This window comes from Corvus kubaryi, unplaced genomic scaffold (genome assembly GCF_017639235.1).
Source record: "Corvus kubaryi isolate FWS band 111438036 unplaced genomic scaffold, C.kubaryi_AGA036_p1.0 72, whole genome shotgun sequence".
Lineage (NCBI taxonomy): Eukaryota > Metazoa > Chordata > Aves > Passeriformes > Corvidae > Corvus > Corvus kubaryi.
Window position 1 is genome coordinate 444,016 of NW_024582060.1, and position 17,141 is coordinate 461,156.

The following is a 17,141-nucleotide window of genomic DNA, read 5'->3' on the forward strand; positions in this document are numbered from 1 at the left end:
ACATTTTTGAACCACAGATGGGGGGAAAAAAAACCCCAGAGAATGACCTAAGTTTTAACTCTGTGCTAACACACAGTTACAAAATACTGACATCCTTTTCCCTCAGTAGTTCACCGTGGAAATGTGCTGTCAAAAAAGCCAGGGAGCATTTTCATCCTGCTATGTCCATGATAACTGGCCTGTCCTTTGGAAGGGGAGCTTGAGAACTTGTTTTATTTTCTTAATTGTTCTTACGACCAGGTTCGAGCCCTCTTGTAGAGCTTGTATAGAGCTATCTTGTACTTGTCACTGCCATGTCATTTATCAGGTTATTTTGACTTTTCTCTACCTGTATTTCAGATCCAAGAGCTGCAAAGAGGTGGGAGGAATAAATCAAATGGTGCAGCTGTGGACAACCCTGTCCCATGGATGCCAGAGGTGGGTGCCTTTCTCTATCATTTTGTGTGAGGGGGGCATAGCTGGAGGCCTGTACAGCAAAAATGAAAGGCAGGGACGTCTGCCTGGAAATTAATTCATTTTGCTAGAAGTCCATTCCCTATCACCTTCTCCCTGCTTAATGACATTTCCAGACCTGACTAATCATCTGGAAAGACTGGAGTGTCCAGATTCGAGATAATTTGGTGTCTCAAGGCTCCGAGCACCCACCCGCAATTCCCTGAGAGCAGGCAGCCCACTGCCTTCCTGAAAAGTGAAGTTTATTCAGGGCTAGGGTGTGTAGGGCCAAGCATCCAACAAGCAAATACATGACTGTGGCACACAGAAGTGCCACACTCTGCTCTTGCTCTGGCTTTCACTGTCCAACCCCTGAGTGTCATACGTGGAGATTTCTCCACTTCAGTGGCACTTCCATGAACAGGGACCCTCTCTGGTGACCCTTGCAGACTGGGGTAAACACTCCCTTTGTTTCCTTCATGCCTCGATTATTCTTTCCTCCCCTGTTCTCTTATCTCATCATTCCTCTTCAGATAAGGGAGCAATGCAGCCTGCTTGTAATGAGAGGGACACCAGCCAGGGGGCATTTAGTTAATGGAGCCAGCTCACTAAATTCCTCAAGGTGATTAGAGACCTGCACAAATTAAAGGGCCTCTGTGACTCCCGCAGGGAGGGAGCAGGCTGCTGGGCCTGCACTCAGCACTTCAGATCTCACTGGTGATGGAGGGAGCGTGTGTCCATCCAGCCAGAGCAAGGAGCAGCTCAGGTCCCTGCAGCAGGAAGCAGCCAGCACCAGCCACCCTCCAGTGCCCAGAAGCAGAGCAGACCATTGATCTGTTCTGCATCAGAGCGTGGGCTCTGGTGTGCTGGGCACAGCTGGAGCCTGGGGCCTTCCTCCAGCTGCAGGGCTGTGCAGGCAGGTGCAGGCAGGTGCAGGCAGGGCTGCCTCCCAGGGGAGCAGCTGCTGGCCAGGAGCCAGCGGGATGTCAAGGGCTGCTGCTGTGCCCAGCGATGACACCAAGCATTTGCTGCTCCCCTCTCCCATGGCACTGGGCGATACAGGCTCTGCGTGGCATCCCCCAGCTTCCCTGAGGCTGTGCCCTGTGTCACTGATCCCCTCCCTAGAGATTTCTCAGAGCTCTGGAAAGTGGCCACCTGTGGTGTGGGATGAGCCTTTACCGGGTTAGAGTGCAGCTGGTGGGGTGCACACTGTGGCCTGGACACTTTTCTCTTTGGCCTTATAAGGCAAAATTTCCTGCCCTTGCTGCAGCACTGTGTGTACCCAGAGGGTCAGCAGAGTCCCCCTGACTGCAGACAGAGACCAGTGGTTCACCAGTACCAGCTGCAGGAGGTGGAGAGGGATCATGGGCACGGCTCTGGATAGAGCTGCTTGCTGTCCTCCTAACCACTGACTGAAATTTCTCCCAGCCTGGGGATTAAGTTTTTCTGTGACTCTGCCCAAATTAATTACCCAGGATTTATAATCCCATTGTGCCCTTCCCACAGCATCTCTAATAACTTAATTGCAGCCTTATTCCTGGGACAGGGGACACCTGGTTGCCTCACACAGGTCAAGGAGCTGGGCTTTGTTTGAATAGAGAGGCATATTCCTGACAATCATAAATAATTAACAGAGTTTCAGGGTGAGCTGGCAGCCAGCATTGCCAAAAAAAGGACAGGTTTCCATTTTCCTCTCTCAGTTTCAGGATATGAGATAGGCAGCTTAAGTCTTCAGCCTTGGATAATGTGGTAGGAAAGTGTGCTCACTGGAAATCCCTAACTGAAGTTTTGCTCTGGCATCTAGGGGAAAGCAGGGTTCAGCCTCGCTCCTGGTTCCTCAAGGTGCCTGGGCATATGATGGTCCCTATCCTTACTGTCACTTCCAGGCACCAGAGCAAAGTCTTCCAGCTCCCAACATCACCCACTGCCTCCTCAGGCTGGAGAGGTGTGGGGTGTTTTGTTTCATTAATTCAGAAAGGTGCCTGGCTATCATCAGGGTGAACCTGCCCTGTGGGCTGTGAGTGTTACCATTTGACAGTGTTCTAGGTGTGGGGAGGACTTTCAGGAAAGTGACTGGTTAGCCAGACTGTTCTCATTCACCTCTGCAAAAGCACCTGCTCAGCTCTGAGACGAGAAAGGTCTGGGCAGTGCTGGGGTGCATTTAAAATGTCCTTTCCTCCTTCACATCTGCGCAGCCTCAGGAGTTCCTTCTCTCTGAAGGGAGGTGTGTGGGATGTCCAGGAGCACAGCCCCTTGCAGGCAGCACCTGCACAGTTGCACAGCTGCTGCACGAAACCAAAGGATTGTGCTGGAGTGTTGTCCTGCTACCAAACCTGCCTGAAGAGGAAGCATCCTTTCCTGAGAGGACTGAAAGACAGAGCTGTTGCTGCTCTGCTGATGTCCCTTCCCTGTCTACTCGTGCCCACCCAGACAGGGGGGCTGTGTTGCTAACTTGTCTTGATGGATTCCCACAAGTGCCCAGCACAGCAGAGCGTGCAGCCAAGCCCAGCTGCTGGCTGCTGAATGTCACCCAGTCAGGGGAGCTGGGCCAGGCAGGAGGAGGGGCCGCAGCCACTCCGAGGAGACAGAAGAGTCTTACAAACTCAGGAGTTTCTGGTTGGCAGCACAATGTCGCCTTTCTTCCCTGGCTCAGGCCCTCTCTGTGCCCTGTTTATCATTCTGTGGACTGCGTGCAGCTACGCAGCTGATTTGCCTCTGTGGTGCCAAAGCCACCCGGGATTAAATTAGGAAAGCCTTCTCTTCTCCATCCTGCTCCAGTTACAGGGCAGGAGGTTGTGTCTCTGCTGCTGCAATCCTCTCAGCTTTGTTGCTTGCCCAGATCTTTCTTCCCTGGCCTCCTTGCTCAGCAGGAGCCCCTGGGTGTGTGGTGCCACCCCCCAGATAGTTTTGACATGAGAGGGTTTGGGCTAGGAAGAGTTCTGGGCTCTGTGTTCCTGCTCCTCCTCTACGGTCAGTTTTTGTAGCAGGGGCTGATAATCTAACATTTCTCACTGGAAGGAAGCGGAAATACCAAAGTCTTTTACTGCAGCGCCAGGGCTGCAGGCAGACATTACTGCAGCATGGGAGGGTCAGCACCGGGGTCAGACCAGCCACAGCCCTGGAGGGGCATGGCTGCATCAGTGCCAAGGCAAGGGCCTGGCCCAGCTGTCCCCTCCCTGCGCTTGTAAGGGTTCAGCTCCCCCTCGCCGGGACCGTGCTGTCGCTGTGCTCAGGAGGGGACAACCTGCCCGGCCCTCCCTGGGGTGAAGAACCCCGGTGCTGTGCTCCAGGGCACACTCACACTGTGGTGACTGTGCCCGTGGGGTGTGACCTGTGCCCGTTCTGGGTCTGAGCTGGGATCGTGCACTGCTGCTATTACAGCAGGGTGATAAGCAACTGGGAAGAGGTGTTGGGACAGGGAGAAACCTCAGGGGCAGGAGGAGCCCTCTAAATGGGAAGCCACAGATCCCATAAAACCAGCTCTCATTGGAAGCTCAGACTCATGGCTTCTATACCTGGTTCTGGCCAAATCAGTCTATCCAGAATTTTCAAAGCAGATGTTTTTAAGTGGAGAAGGGGAACTTGTCACTTGCTAGGTCCTAAATTTCCAACCCTTTACAAAACAGGGCCAGGTAGTTCCAAGCTGGGAAGTCAAACGTAGCAACCATGTTTTAGAATCACATTCTAAAAACCGTGTTTTAGAAAATCCATTGACATTTCTGTGTGCATGAACTGGGAATGATGGCGATGTTGATCTATAACTGCAATCTGCAAAAGCCCCAAGCAGGAGATTTTTCCGGCATGTTCCATGAGAGGATACTCATATAGCAAACAGAGGAATTTCTCAGCTGCCTGTAATGGGCGGCCATGAATTGAGTTGGAGGGGCAGAGGTGATAGAGTTTCAAAACAGCTGCTACACTGATGACTCGTGGGGGTCTAAAATTAAAGCTCAGCTCAGTTTTCAGTCCCAAAGCAGCACTTTGGGCAGCCAGCACTTATCTGTCAATAGTGTTCTTTTTTTCCCTTTAAGAGGAAACAGAAAGTAAGTTAAGCTGCTGCAACTCAGGATAAAATCTGTTGATTTAGAAAAGATTTTAAAATTGCATGCAAGAAGTATTTATTATTTACCAGTTAATTATTTCTAGTAGCTGTGAGTGCAGGAAAGCAAAGTGATCTCATTAACTCCTGCCAGAATCTCCTCTCTGGAGGCTTTGTAAAGACTTTTGTAGGAGGCAGGAGTGTTGGGCTAGAAATCTCGGGAACTACCTCTTTACGTATTGATGGTACACCTAGTACAGTGGTGTCTGCCTTATTTTTTAGTAGGCTGCCCTCTCCCTAATACTGCCAAACTGTGCAGTAAAGTGTTGTATTGCAGGGGGACTGGTCCAAGTTCTACTCTGCAAACATTTGAGCAAGTCTAGCCAGTCTTTTGGGGTTTGCCCCATAAATATCTGGTTTTGCGTTTGGGCTGCCCCGTGTCAAAGCCAGGCCAGCTTCATTGCAGTCCCGAGCTTTGGGAGCATCCCCTGGGTCTGTCTGTGGAAGGAGTGGGTTGCAGTGCCAGCTTGTCCACAGTGTGGGAGTGTTGTGCTGCGTTTCACAGCGCTCTGAGCCTGCTGCCTGCAGTGTGCAGAAAGGAAAACCTGCATTACTTGTGGGTAGCAGCAGGCTTCCATAGGACTCAGTTTCTGGCAGTGACTCCGTGGGAGCCCAGCCTGTTCCTCTCACTTCATGTTCCACAAGAAACAGCAGTTGTCATTATTAGATTTGGCTGAGAAAAGCAGTGTAAGACCCTTGGGTGTGAACCTGGATTTGGCCAAGGGGCACGGGACTGCACAGCAATTAAATTGCAATTCAGTGTCATGCTCGCAGAGATTTGTGTCGCAAGTTCCTGCAGAGTCCCGGGTTTCTCTGGGCTGCATCCATCACCCTGAGCCCTCCATCTGTCTCCACTCTGATCCTGTGCATTGCTCTGAGGAATTACATCCCTTTTGTCTCGCTGCTTTTGCTCTTGTCTGGTGGGCAGAATCCAGGCTGAGGGATGTCAGCAGAGGAGGGAAGAGGAGGAGATGTTACTGGGGGGCATCGTGGGCTTGCAGACATCCATCAAGCCCTGGCACTGAGGACACCAGTGAGAGAGGGCTGACGAGAGCCCACTCCAGAATCGCAGTGGTTGTGAATGTGCTTTGCCTGGCACACAGAAATGGTTTTCGCATGCACGACTAAAGTCCACAGCTCGCAAGGAGCATTCCTGGTGCAGAGCCAAATCTGCTTCACGGCCTTCCTTCAAGCCATAGTTCATTTCAAAACACATCCCCAACCCACCATCCTGGCAAAAATAACTCAGTGGAGAAGTTTCTCTGCCAGGAGTGCACAGAGAGGCTGGACCCTCCTCCACCGAGCTGCTTCAGGCCTGCTAGAGTCTCTCCAGTGAAAACTAGGACTTTGCTGCCATCTGTAGACATTTGGGTGCTGTTCAGGCCGTTTCCCCAGCCCTGCTCCCACAGCCCTTATATAGGCAAGGCAGCCACAGCAAAACCGCCACAGTCCCAAGGCAACCTATTCCTTTCCTCAGCATTTTGCCATCTAAGGTAGCTTGTACTGTCTCCAGCTTATTTATTCCTCACTGTTGGATGCCAGTCCTGCAAGGAGGGTTTCAGCATCTAGCTCCACTGGTTGCAGGCAGAAACTGGACTTTGTTGGGGGGCAGACAGTGATTCCCTTCTGAAAGGCTCTGACAAAAATAAAGTCTGTCCTTTGAGGAGTGTGTTGCTGAAGTCCCACGGTGGCCAGCAAGCTTTTCCCAGCCCGGCTGTGCTCCAGGTCTCAGCTGGACATCGACAGCCTCTCCTGACAGGGCTGGCTGCATAGCGGGGACCGGACTCACACTGCACACCCTCCTGTGCTGCGCGGGGTGGAACCCCCACTTCCCTCAGTGTTTCTGTGTCTCTGCAGGCACATGGAGGCCATGCTGCCCACTGACCTGCCTGTGCTGCTGCTCCCCGCCCTGCCAGGCCTCCATCACCCCGTCCCCACCGTCCTCTGTGAGCTTTACCTCTGAGACATACTTTGAGAAGGTGATCTGCCATCTCCCCTCCCTAGGGCGTCCCCTCTTCCTCAGGTCAGGAAAACAGCCCTGAGATGGTGAGGGAGTCCAAAACACCTTCTTGCAGAATGTAAGATGTTACATCATGGGGAGCTATTGCCACCCTGCAGCGTGTTCCACACCACGGCCTCGGAGCACGGCCCTCTGGTCAAACACCTCCTTGATGGAGCAACTCCCAGCCGTGTAACTGAGATGTCCCAAGCATTAGCACAGTTCCCTGGTGCTGTTCAGTCGTGTGGGCCAACCCCACACCCTCAGCAGATGAGAAGCATCTGGACCTGGACACCATGGGCTCTGGACCCATGTCTGCTGCAGACCAGTCCATCGTAGCAGAGGAATTTTCTTTCACTCTCCCAAGCGCTCCAGTACCGGGGCCCTGGCCAAGGCTGTCAGAGCAGGGGAAGGACGCAGGACATGGATGCAACAATTCATGGTGCCCCACTTCTGCCTTCTAGTTCCAGGGCCAGGCCAACCTGCACGTGTTTGAGGACTGGTGTGGCAGCTCCATTGAGCAGCTCAGGAGAAACCTCCACTTCCCCCTCTTCCCTCACGTGAGTAAGACCATGACATGCAGTGTCCCGCACTGCCCAGCTCAGCTTCCCAGGTGGATCACCCATGCTCCCTTCACATTCTGTCCCTATCTCGCTCTGTCCTGCTGTTTGTTCAAATCCACCACCTCCTTCTCAACCATCTGCTCCGTCCTCCTGCTGAGGGAGCAGGAAGCTTTCACGAGGGTTCAAGTGTGGCAGCTCCTCTGCTGCACAGGGGAGGGTCATTTCACGTATACTGGCCTGCCAGGGCTCAGACACAGGCTGAAGGAGCCCTGTATTTGGTGCTCTCCTTCCAAGTGGCTAGGGAATGCCATGGCCTGTCCCCACCACCTCAATGGCATCCCCCATGTAGCTCTTCCCTCCACAGCAGCACCTGCTCCACCTCATTTCTTATTTGCTTTGCTCTTTTCCTCTGCCTCCATCACATCCTGTACCCCACCCAGAGAAAACCTCGTACTTCCCTCTGCCCACCTGTCCCACGGTTTTTGATTCTCCCCTTGTTCCTGTCACATCTAAAATTATTTTTATAATTTTTTTCTTCTTCCACTTCAGACAAGAACTATGCTGAAGAAGTTGGCTGTGTCCCCAAAATGGACCAACTATGGTCTCCGGATATTTGGCTACCTGCATCCTTTCACCGATGGTGAGGGTTCTGAGTGCCTCTTGTCACCTTCCCCTCCTGGTGCTGCACCACTGGTGCCCTCATCCTGGCAAGCCCAACACCAGGTCCCCCGTGTGGGTGGCGTGCGTGACTGGCCGTGGCCTTGGTGTGGCTGGAGACACATCTATCTGCCTGCCTCCCTTGTAGGGTGGAGAGGAAAAGCACAGAAGCAAGCAGATGGGAAGTGCTAGATAAATAACAATGCTGTTGTGAATGCACAGCCCCATGGCGTGTATGTGGGCACGAACAAACCCCGAGCTTTTCCTCCCTCCCTCGCATGGCCAGGACTGTACATGACATCACTGATGTCCCTGCTGCTCCCATGAATGCCAGCTGACAGCAGCTGGCATCTGTATCCCCAGCTGCATGCCTCTGCCCGGAGCAGCCTCTGGCACTCGCCCTCTGTCACGGGCCCTTGCCTGCAGCTGCCATCCCCGTGACCCTGGACAGAGAGTGAGCCTCAAGCGCCTCTGTCTCCCTCTGTGGCTCCATGTGCACATGCCTCCATCCAAACAAATTTGCTCTGGAAACAAAAGGGGTGTCAGGGAGACTTAGCATAGACTCGTTAGCGTTCTGGGTTAGGTGTCAGGTGAAGCCAGTGCAGGAGGGGCAGTGAACCAGTGACATCTGTAAAGTTTGTTTACAGTCACAGCAGAGTTAAGAGAATTCAGAGAGGGTCAAAGGAGGGAAGGTGATAATATCAAAAGGGAAGGTGTGGTCTCACCAGGAAAAAGGGCAAAGATCCCATTTTAGAGGAGCAGGATCTGTTCTGTGCACAAGCCCTTACCCAAAGCCCTACTTACTCCCTCCATCTCTCGACAGGGGAGTTTCAGTTTGCCATTGCTGCGGATGACAATGCTGAGTTCTGGCTGAGTCCAGATGAAAAGCCCTCTGGTCTCCAGCTGCTGGCCAGTGTAGGCAAGGTACAGTGCATGCTGCACGGCTTCTCCCATCGAGGCTGTAGTGTTTCTGTGGGAACAGAGACCTTCCTGACTCACTGCTTCCCTGGACTTCCCAAGTTTCTTTCCCTGCCCAACTGCAGAGAATGTCAGCGCAGATGCCAGATGGGTATGACATGTGATACCTTAAGCCACTTACCTCTTGGTAGTGCTCTTGGGAGTCCCTTGTTCACAATTAAGGGACTTCAATCTGTCCACAGGTGGTGGATTTCACAGATGACTTACCAGGAGGAATTGGAGGGAAGAGGGAGCTCAATTTTCCCTTTTAATCACTGTCAGTGCAGTAACAAGGGAAGAAACTCATCTTAACTAGAGCCATCTTCTGTCTCTTCACAGACAGGGAAGGAGTGGACCGCACCAGGAGAGTTTGGGAAATTTCACAGCCAGAAGTCAAACATGGTGAGGTGAGCGAGCAAAGTCCCTCAGTCTCAGCCACCTCTGCACATGACCAGGAAATCACAAGGACAAGGGAAAAGCACCCAGGCTTGTCCTGAAGAATTTAGCAATACAGAGAAAGGGGTTACTCTGGGGTATTGCTGAAGCTTTGCTGATTTATTGCAGGAATGCAACACTGAATTTTTCTTCCCTGGAGCAATCAGTCACCAGTACATCCATACTCCCCTGTATGAACTATATCCCGAGCTTCCTGCCTTGGAACTGGCCAGGTTTCCCAGAGGCCAAAACCCAACAGCTGACACTGAGAGGGAGTTATTCAGAATTAACTGAGAAGGGTCTGGAGTGCTCCAGGTGCACAAGTGAAGCTACCTATCTCAGTGTCAGGATCTGGATTTTCTTGGCAGCGCTAACCTTGCTTACCCTGAGAATTAGGTTGTTTCATGGGTGTGGTTGCTCTCCACTCATTGTCTGCTGACAAGCTAAGAAATGTTCCTTTATGCTTCTAGTGACAGACACCTTGTTCTTCACAGGCTGTCAGCGGCAGGCAGGTACTATTTTGAGGTGCTGCACAAGCAGGATGACAGAGGAACGGACCATGTGGAAGTAGCAGTGAGTCTGTGGAAATGGTGGTCCTGTATGTGTGTCCCCACAGAGCTCGGGAATGATGTTTGTAACCATTTCCCTCCTTCCCCAGGCCACAGCTCCTCATTCCATGAGAGGTAGCTAATCCCTTCCAGAGCCCTTACCTACTTCTGTGTGGGGTAGTCCTGGCTATGTGTCAAGACCCCTTCCTCTGCTTGCTTGGGATAGATCTGCCTTCTCTGGAGTCTATTACAGCTTTTTGTCCTTTCCTGTTGTGGATGTGTCCTGGGGGATCTCAGCTCATTCCCAGTGTTTTGCTGCTGGGTCAATTCGGTCCTAGTAGGGAGGAAGAGGAAGCTGCGAGCCCACATGGTGAAAAACATCTTCTGTGTGTTCCTTTCGTTCAGGCTTGGTTAACTCCATAAGCACTTCATTTTAATGTGTTTCTCTGTTCCAGTGGAGGCTGAATGACCCAGAAGCAAAGTTCAAAGTCATTGACTCCCAATATCTCTCCCTTTTTGCTAGTAAGTATCTTCATCACAAGTTTTCCCAAGCACCTCCCCATTCTTCCTAAATGTATTAGCATCCAGTGTTTCACCGTGAATCATTGTCTAGCCAGGCATATACCAGGCATACACATCATTAGGAGAAAAAGGTGGAGACAGTTCAGGGGAAAGACTTCTGGACAAGGGTGTGAGTCATTATTAAACACAGGAGAATCGGAAGTAAGGTTGGAACATTATTTCAGGGGAGTCTAGAGGTAGAGAGGAGAGTCTCTGAAGGTGAGGAGTGTTCTAGATTGAGAGTAACACAGGATGGAGTTTGCTTGCTGCGAGCCGGGGGAACGTGAGTCCCATGACATGGGAGCTGTGGGGGTGCGCTGCCAGCTGGTCACAACCAGGGAGAAGGGGCTGCTCTGGCGCTTCAGGAGACGTCACTCTGGATCCTGAACACAGCAGGATACACTGTCTGTGCTGGGGGATGCTGCTTTCTTCTGTACCAGCCTCTCGTCCCTTCGAGTTGGTGCTGGATTGCTGCAGACACATCAGTCCAGTCCCTCCTCTTTTGTCAACCCTTCTTAGCACATCAAGTGATGGCATTATCAGTTAAGAAGCTCCTTAGTCCTGTTTACCCTTACCTAGGTTTGTCAGCATCAGCTTCCTCTGCCAGCATTCCCCCTTTCCATATCTACTGCTGTTGCCTTCCAACATTTCTGGGCTTTTTTCCATACCAGCCCTTGAGTGCAGGGAAGACTCCCTGATGTAATGGAGACATCTGTTTGCTGTGTCTTGGATCGCAACCTGCTGCTATATTTTCTGAAACCTGCCATTTGGCCAGGACTACGCTTTCCATTAGGTCTTCCATCTTCATTCTTTTTCCATCTGCTCTTTTCTTCTTATTAATTCCCTGTAGAATAGAAGACTGACATCCCAGAAGATCCCTTCGTGATTAGGTACAGTGCTGCAGTCACATTTTTATCTGTCGCCTTCTGCCCATAGTTTTTCCCTCTTTCATATTAGCCTTTGGCAGTATCACATGACATCCCATTCTTTCTGGGGTCCCATGTAGTTCAGTACCCAAAAGTTGCACACCAGTGCCCTTGGCAGGATATTGCTTTTCCCTCATGGATATTTATTCCATTCCCCTCATTTTAGAGTAAGATCCATGGAGACATGAAATCCTGTGACAGCAGCACCCACGGAAAAATGTAACCACTACCCAGTCTGGAGTTTGAGCTTCCTGTTGCTCTTGGCTTACTGTGGGGCTTCATTCCCTTTCTGGAGTAACATCCTCCTCAGTAACTGAAGCTCTTGCCCCAAGGTCCTGATCCTTTTCCAGCACAGGCAAAAGCTTTGCTCCTCAGGTTTCTCCTCCCATTCACCTTTCTTTATCTCCTTTGAAAAGAAACTTAATCCTAATAATACAGAGGTGTCCAGTAGTTCCTGCCAGCATGGGGCCTATTCAGCACACCACTGCTGGTGTGTCCAAGGCAGGAGGTCATTTTCCTGCACAGCTCATCACTCTGTGTGTTTGCCTTCAGTGACAGCCACGTTCCCACCCCACAGCTTCTGTATCTCCAGCTTTCTGTGTCAGAGCCTTTCCTTTGCCTCTGCCAGAGACAGCATTAGTGCCACGGATGCAATGCCATTTGGCAAGGGCTGGCAATGGAGAGAGGTGCTTTTTGGGACAAGGGACAAATTAGCCCTTCCGTCCCCCTTGTGTTATGTCTCTGGTTTTTAGACGAGACGCTCTTGAAGATGGATGAGGTTGGGCACATCCCGCAGACGCTGGCCAGTGGCAGGAGCCGGCCTGCTGATGGCGCCGGCAGCAGGGCACACCCCGCTGACATGTTGAAGCCTGACCCCCGGGACACTCTTTATGAAGGTAAGTCTTGCAAAGCAGCTGAGGAGGTAACTGCAGCCTGTGCAGGAGCACAGCTGGGAAGGATTGTCCTCCCACACCGCGGTTATCTGGGCTATGCTTTTTTATCCCTGGTGCAGAGGAGAGGGGCAGCGACAGTATCGGTCACTGTAGGAGAGAAAGCACAGACTAAAGCCAGCTCCTCTTTCTTGGTATGCAGCTCACACAACATCCCCAAGCACGTTTTTGTGTAAGCGTCTTAAAGGAATGTAAAGAGTTGAGCTGTGCAAGAAAGTTTGTTTAATCTGTTTTTTACTATTTCAGATGGATAAATAGAACCCGGGGACAGAAGTGGCTAAGCTGGTGCGTGGGTTGCAGCAGGGCTCCTCCTGCAGCTCTTGCCTGTGTGTTCCTTCTCCGCAGTGCCTCTGCTCAGCAAGTCCCGTGTGCGCCGGGCCCTGCCAGACTGCCCGTACAAGCCCAGCTACCTGGTGAATGGATTTCCTCTGCAGCGCTACCAGGGGCTCCAGTTCGTAAGTTGGGTTTCTTAATCGGGTGCTTGCCCAGGAATACACGAGGAGGAAGGAGAGAGATCCCATTAGCCATGGGGCCTGAGCTTGCCTTCACAGGGAGTCTCACAGTGGCTGAGGATTTCGTTCTCCATGGGGGGACTGTACTACGTGTGGATTACTAAAGTCCTCTCTTCAGGAGGACTTGCCCACCTCTCTCCCACTTAGTTCTCACTCTGTTGTAGGACTTAGGCTCACAGTTAGAGGGGTGGACAGACGCTGAGAGAGAGAGGAAAAGGCACATCCATACATGTATCCTAGCATGCTTCCTTCTGTTTTCAGTTCTCACAGCCTGCTACTGGAGAGGCAGAGAGTGAGCAACTCCTGCTCCCTCTAAAAAGGGCTGGTTACCCTGAAACTACATCTGGGTCACCTTGTGACTGATGTCTGGCATTTATGAGGGTTTTACTTTGTCTTTCTCCCTTCTTCCCAGGTTCATTTATCCTTTGTTTACCCAAATGATTACAGCCGTCTGAGCCACATGGAGAAAGACAACAAATGCTTCTACCAGGAAAACCCTTATTATTTGGAAAGGTAGGATGCTGTGAATCTGGGTTTAGCAGGGTGGGGAGGAGCTTGAAGGCTGGAATTGGTGTGGAATTTCATGTTCACTTCTGTAGAATTTTCTTAATTCTTAAAAGATCCCCTAAGTCTTGCAAAACATTAAAGCATTTATAGTTTCTTTTGATGACTTAAGTGAAAATATGTTTAGGTCTCAAGTGGAAACTACCAGTGCTTTTCTTGCACTGTTAACCCAGTAGCTGAGTCAGAGCATGTTTGCATCAGGGAGTGTATTCCCAGCAAGCTTGGCCTGCCAGTGGCTGAAGCCTTCTGATAGCTGACACAGTGAAAGCCAAACCATGCTCACTACCAGGCCTCTCTCTGGGGGAAGAAATGCATGTCACTCATCCTCACTGGTGCCCAAATCCCAGTGGTGGCCCCACAAGGGAACTGCCACTTGCATGCTCCCTCCCTGCAACAGTCAGACACCTTGTGCAAGGACTCCCACCCATTCAGGAGGACTTTTTTGCAGGTTAAGGAGGGTCACTTTCCTAGAGAAATAACTGATGATGGCCTCCCTGTGCTCAGGATCTTCTTCCTCCTTCCAGGAAAGGGCAGAGTAGCTTTCATCAAACTTGTGTTCTGCTCTTCCCTCTGCAGATTTGGATTTTACAAGTACATGAAAATGGATCGGCCAGAGAACAGCCTGGACTCTGGAGAAAAGACAGAGCAGCCAGGTAGGGGCCCTAATGCCAGAACCCAGAGGATCCTTTTATCTGACACTTTGGAGTGTGGTCTTGCAGCACCAGCTGAAAAAAGCTGTTGGCTTTCCATACCAAGGAAGCCACAGCCTTTCCCTGCCAGATTGCTGTGTCTGGGAGGAGACTTTTGCTGCCACTTTTACTTCTCTTAAGGGCAGGTTGGGAGCTCACCAAACAGTGGGCTGCATGACAGCTCTCAGGCCCACAGCTTAGCTCAGGTGCAATTCTAGCAAAAACACGGGCAGGAGCAGCACAGCCAGAGGTGTGCAGCGTGGCAGCCTGTGCTCACACCTGCCCTGCAGGGCTGTGGCCAGACCGACAGCTAAGGACAAAGCTGGAGAGCTCCACAGCCTGTGGCAGTGGTGAATAATGGGTGCTGAGGAGGCTGGTGCCAGCAAGAGCACGGCTCCCACGTGAGAGAACATCCCTGTCCCTCTGAGCGGGAGAGACAACACTGAGAGGAGGCGAGAAGTAGCTGCCCCTCCTGCCTGCTGGGTGCCTGGTCAGGGCAGGGAAGGCAGTGGGAGGATGCCAGAGGTGTAACTTCGATTCATCCTGCAGGCTCCCAGGAGGGGAACCTGGATGACCTGCAGTACGAGGAGCAGGATGTGGAGAGCACCAGTGCCCCCGTGCGCCCCGGCACAGGGAGGGCAGAGCCAGCAGGCCACGCTCCCAGCAGTGTGTTGGGCAGTGATAACGTTCCCGAGGACTATTCCCTCCGGGAGCGTCGCCGGCTCCTCTCGCTGATGGGTGGCAATGCAGGAGAGGAGATACGAGGGAGAAGGACAAAAAGGTCTGGTGTCAAATCAGCCATGCTGGCCTCTAACAACCAAAGCCTCGGCCTGACTGGGCTGGAGGGAAACCCAGTAACGAAGAGACCCCGTTTAAAAGCTGGCGTCAAAGACAATTCCAGGAGCCCTCCGCAGCATGCCAGGGCCATCCAGGGGAGAGCGCCTGTCAGAAGGGCAAACCCTCCTTCTAGGACTGTGACTCAAAGGCAGCAGTCGCTTGGCCACCCAAGGGACTCAGGGGTCACAGTTCCCACAGGGGTGAGACCTCGAGGAGATCTCAGCACCACGAAGGACGGGCTGCAGCCAGCAGGCACCGTGCCAGCTGGGGAAGGAGGCCCAGTCCCTGGCAAAGCCGGGAGACACGCGGTGACTGCTGCCAGCCCCAGGCAGCAGCCTGGGCTGCCACAGTGGCTCAGCCAGGTGCAGTCCTACATTGCTGAGCAGAAGGTGGCCAACAAGGGGGATGTGGGCAAAGGACAGGTGCAGGTGGCATCCCCTGTGAAGGGCAAGTCCGGAGGAGCAGCAGAAGAGGAAGAGGAAGAAGTGGATGGGGAGCCAGAGGAGGAGGATGAGGAGGATTTCGATTACGTACCAGTGTTTGACCAGGCAGTCAACTGGGAGCAGACCTTCAGCATGAGCAACCTGGACTTCCACATGCTGCGCACAGACTGGATTGACCTGAAATGCAACACCTCAGGAAATCTGCTGCTAAGAGAAAGGGAGGCCCTGGAAGTTACACGTGTCTTCCTGAGGAAGCTCAACCAGAGGAGTAAAGGGTAAGGCACAGTGAGAAAACTGGGGGGCACTGTCCTAGGGCTGGTTTACCATGCTGCAGGGGAATACCTGTTGTGTGAGGAACTGGTGAGAATCAGAGGATGAACTAGGTGTGGTAAATAAGATTTCAGGCAAGGAATCTGTGTAAAAGACTGGACTTCAGGCACGCCTCTTGTGCCTGAGAAATGGTACCAGCTTTTGCTGGTGCTCTTTTGTTACATGGTCTTGGAATGGTTCTTCTTCTCAAGACTTACCATCCCTTCTGGCAAACAGACACACTTCCTCTGTGCCTTCATAAGCTAAACAATCTGACTCCTGACCCTTCTGTTGGCCTGACCTTAATTTTTATAAGTTTTTTATCCATCTTTTTCCATGCAGGTTTCAGTTGGTGCAAATCTTCCTATGCAAAAGTGACAGTATCCTGGAATGGCTGTTACTAGCTTCTAATGCCTGCTGGAAGTAGGCCTAATGCTACATATTAAGATCACATTTGCTTTTTCAGGGTCACATCAGTCAGTCAGGTGTAACTGATCAGTACACACAAGCTTTTCTCAGGATTTTTAACTGACAAGCATCTATGTTATAGCAGAAACTCTTGTTATGATCCGAAAGGGCATGCCCTGGCATTTCATCCAGTTTTGGCCATTCTGAAGGTACAAGTCCTGCCAGTTTTTACTGTATGATTGCTCAGTCCTACTCCATATTCTTATTTGATAAGCTGTCATGAGCCGGTTTCAGTAGCCCAAACACGCTCCCTGTGCCAAGATCGTTGTAGGTGGTGTTGAATACACTCACTATTACCAGCCCTACACAATCATTCAGACACATTTGTTATTTTCTGTGTCACCTTTATTTCATTTCTCTTGCCAAATATTTTCTCTTGGCTGGAATACCAGGTCTTACCCACATGCTTGTGGATTTAGGAGAAACAGGTGCTAAACATTCCCATGGGACTTTGGAAGCAGTGCAGCAAAGCAGGGGGAAGCCGGGGACAAAAAAGGTTGTGCTGGCCTGGAGGAAGGAGCGCAGCAGGGCTGGAGGTGGGAGAGGGGGGCTGGAGGTGGGAGAGGGGGGCTGGTGTGCAGGGCAGCCGTGTCTCCTGCAGGCGCTTCCAGCTGCAGCGCATCGTGAACGTGGAGAAGCGCCAGGACCGCATGCGGGGCAGCCGCTACCTGCTGGAGCTGGAGCTGCGGGAGCAGGGGGGGCGGCTCGTGCGCCTCTCCGAGTACGTCTTTGCGCGGGGCTGGCAGGGCGCTGGCGGCAGCGAGGAGGATGAGAGGAAGATGAGGAACCTGGCATGGGGCCGCCGGCGGCATCTGATGGCTGCGGCCAACGAGCCAGAGCTGTGCTGGCCCCAGGGATTCTCCTGGAGCCACCGGGCCGTGGTTCACTTTGTGGTGCCAGGTAAGGGGGACCTGCCTCCCCAGGACATCGAGGGCAGTCCTGGGCAGTGGGTCTGAGCCAGTCTCAACCACCTTACTTGGGTCACTTCCAGTTTCTGTTCCCTCCAAGTTAAATACCCTCAGAAATGTGATAGGGCCCAAGCACCCATGGCTTGTAACCTCGGAGAAAACCCCTGTCACATGGTGGGAGAGAACCCACACTGATTCCTTGGCTCCTTGGAGCAGGTTTTCAGCCTGGGCCTATTTCATCATCCATGAAAGGTTCTTGTGGTTTAACAGAAGGCAAGAAACCT

At 52.1% G+C, this 17,141-nt stretch overlaps 1 protein-coding gene across 2 annotated transcripts in view; it reads left to right on the forward strand.

Moving 5' to 3' along the window:
* The window catches only part of B4GALNT3 (beta-1,4-N-acetyl-galactosaminyltransferase 3), a 64,717-nt gene that overhangs the window by 40,391 nt on the left and 7,185 nt on the right, over positions 1 to 17,141 (forward strand). For both annotated transcript variants that reach the window (XM_042050332.1, XM_042050333.1), the window contains 13 exons: positions 340 to 417; positions 6,995 to 7,090; positions 7,643 to 7,733; positions 8,574 to 8,674; positions 9,047 to 9,114; positions 9,637 to 9,715; positions 10,146 to 10,212; positions 11,930 to 12,073; positions 12,473 to 12,582; positions 13,052 to 13,152; positions 13,780 to 13,856; positions 14,442 to 15,447; positions 16,551 to 16,849. In XM_042050332.1, the coding sequence (XP_041906266.1) occupies positions 340 to 417; positions 6,995 to 7,090; positions 7,643 to 7,733; positions 8,574 to 8,674; positions 9,047 to 9,114; positions 9,637 to 9,715; positions 10,146 to 10,212; positions 11,930 to 12,073; positions 12,473 to 12,582; positions 13,052 to 13,152; positions 13,780 to 13,856; positions 14,442 to 15,447; positions 16,551 to 16,849 (2,317 nt within the window). The remainder of the gene's footprint in view (positions 1 to 339; positions 418 to 6,994; positions 7,091 to 7,642; positions 7,734 to 8,573; positions 8,675 to 9,046; positions 9,115 to 9,636; positions 9,716 to 10,145; positions 10,213 to 11,929; positions 12,074 to 12,472; positions 12,583 to 13,051; positions 13,153 to 13,779; positions 13,857 to 14,441; positions 15,448 to 16,550; positions 16,850 to 17,141) is intronic.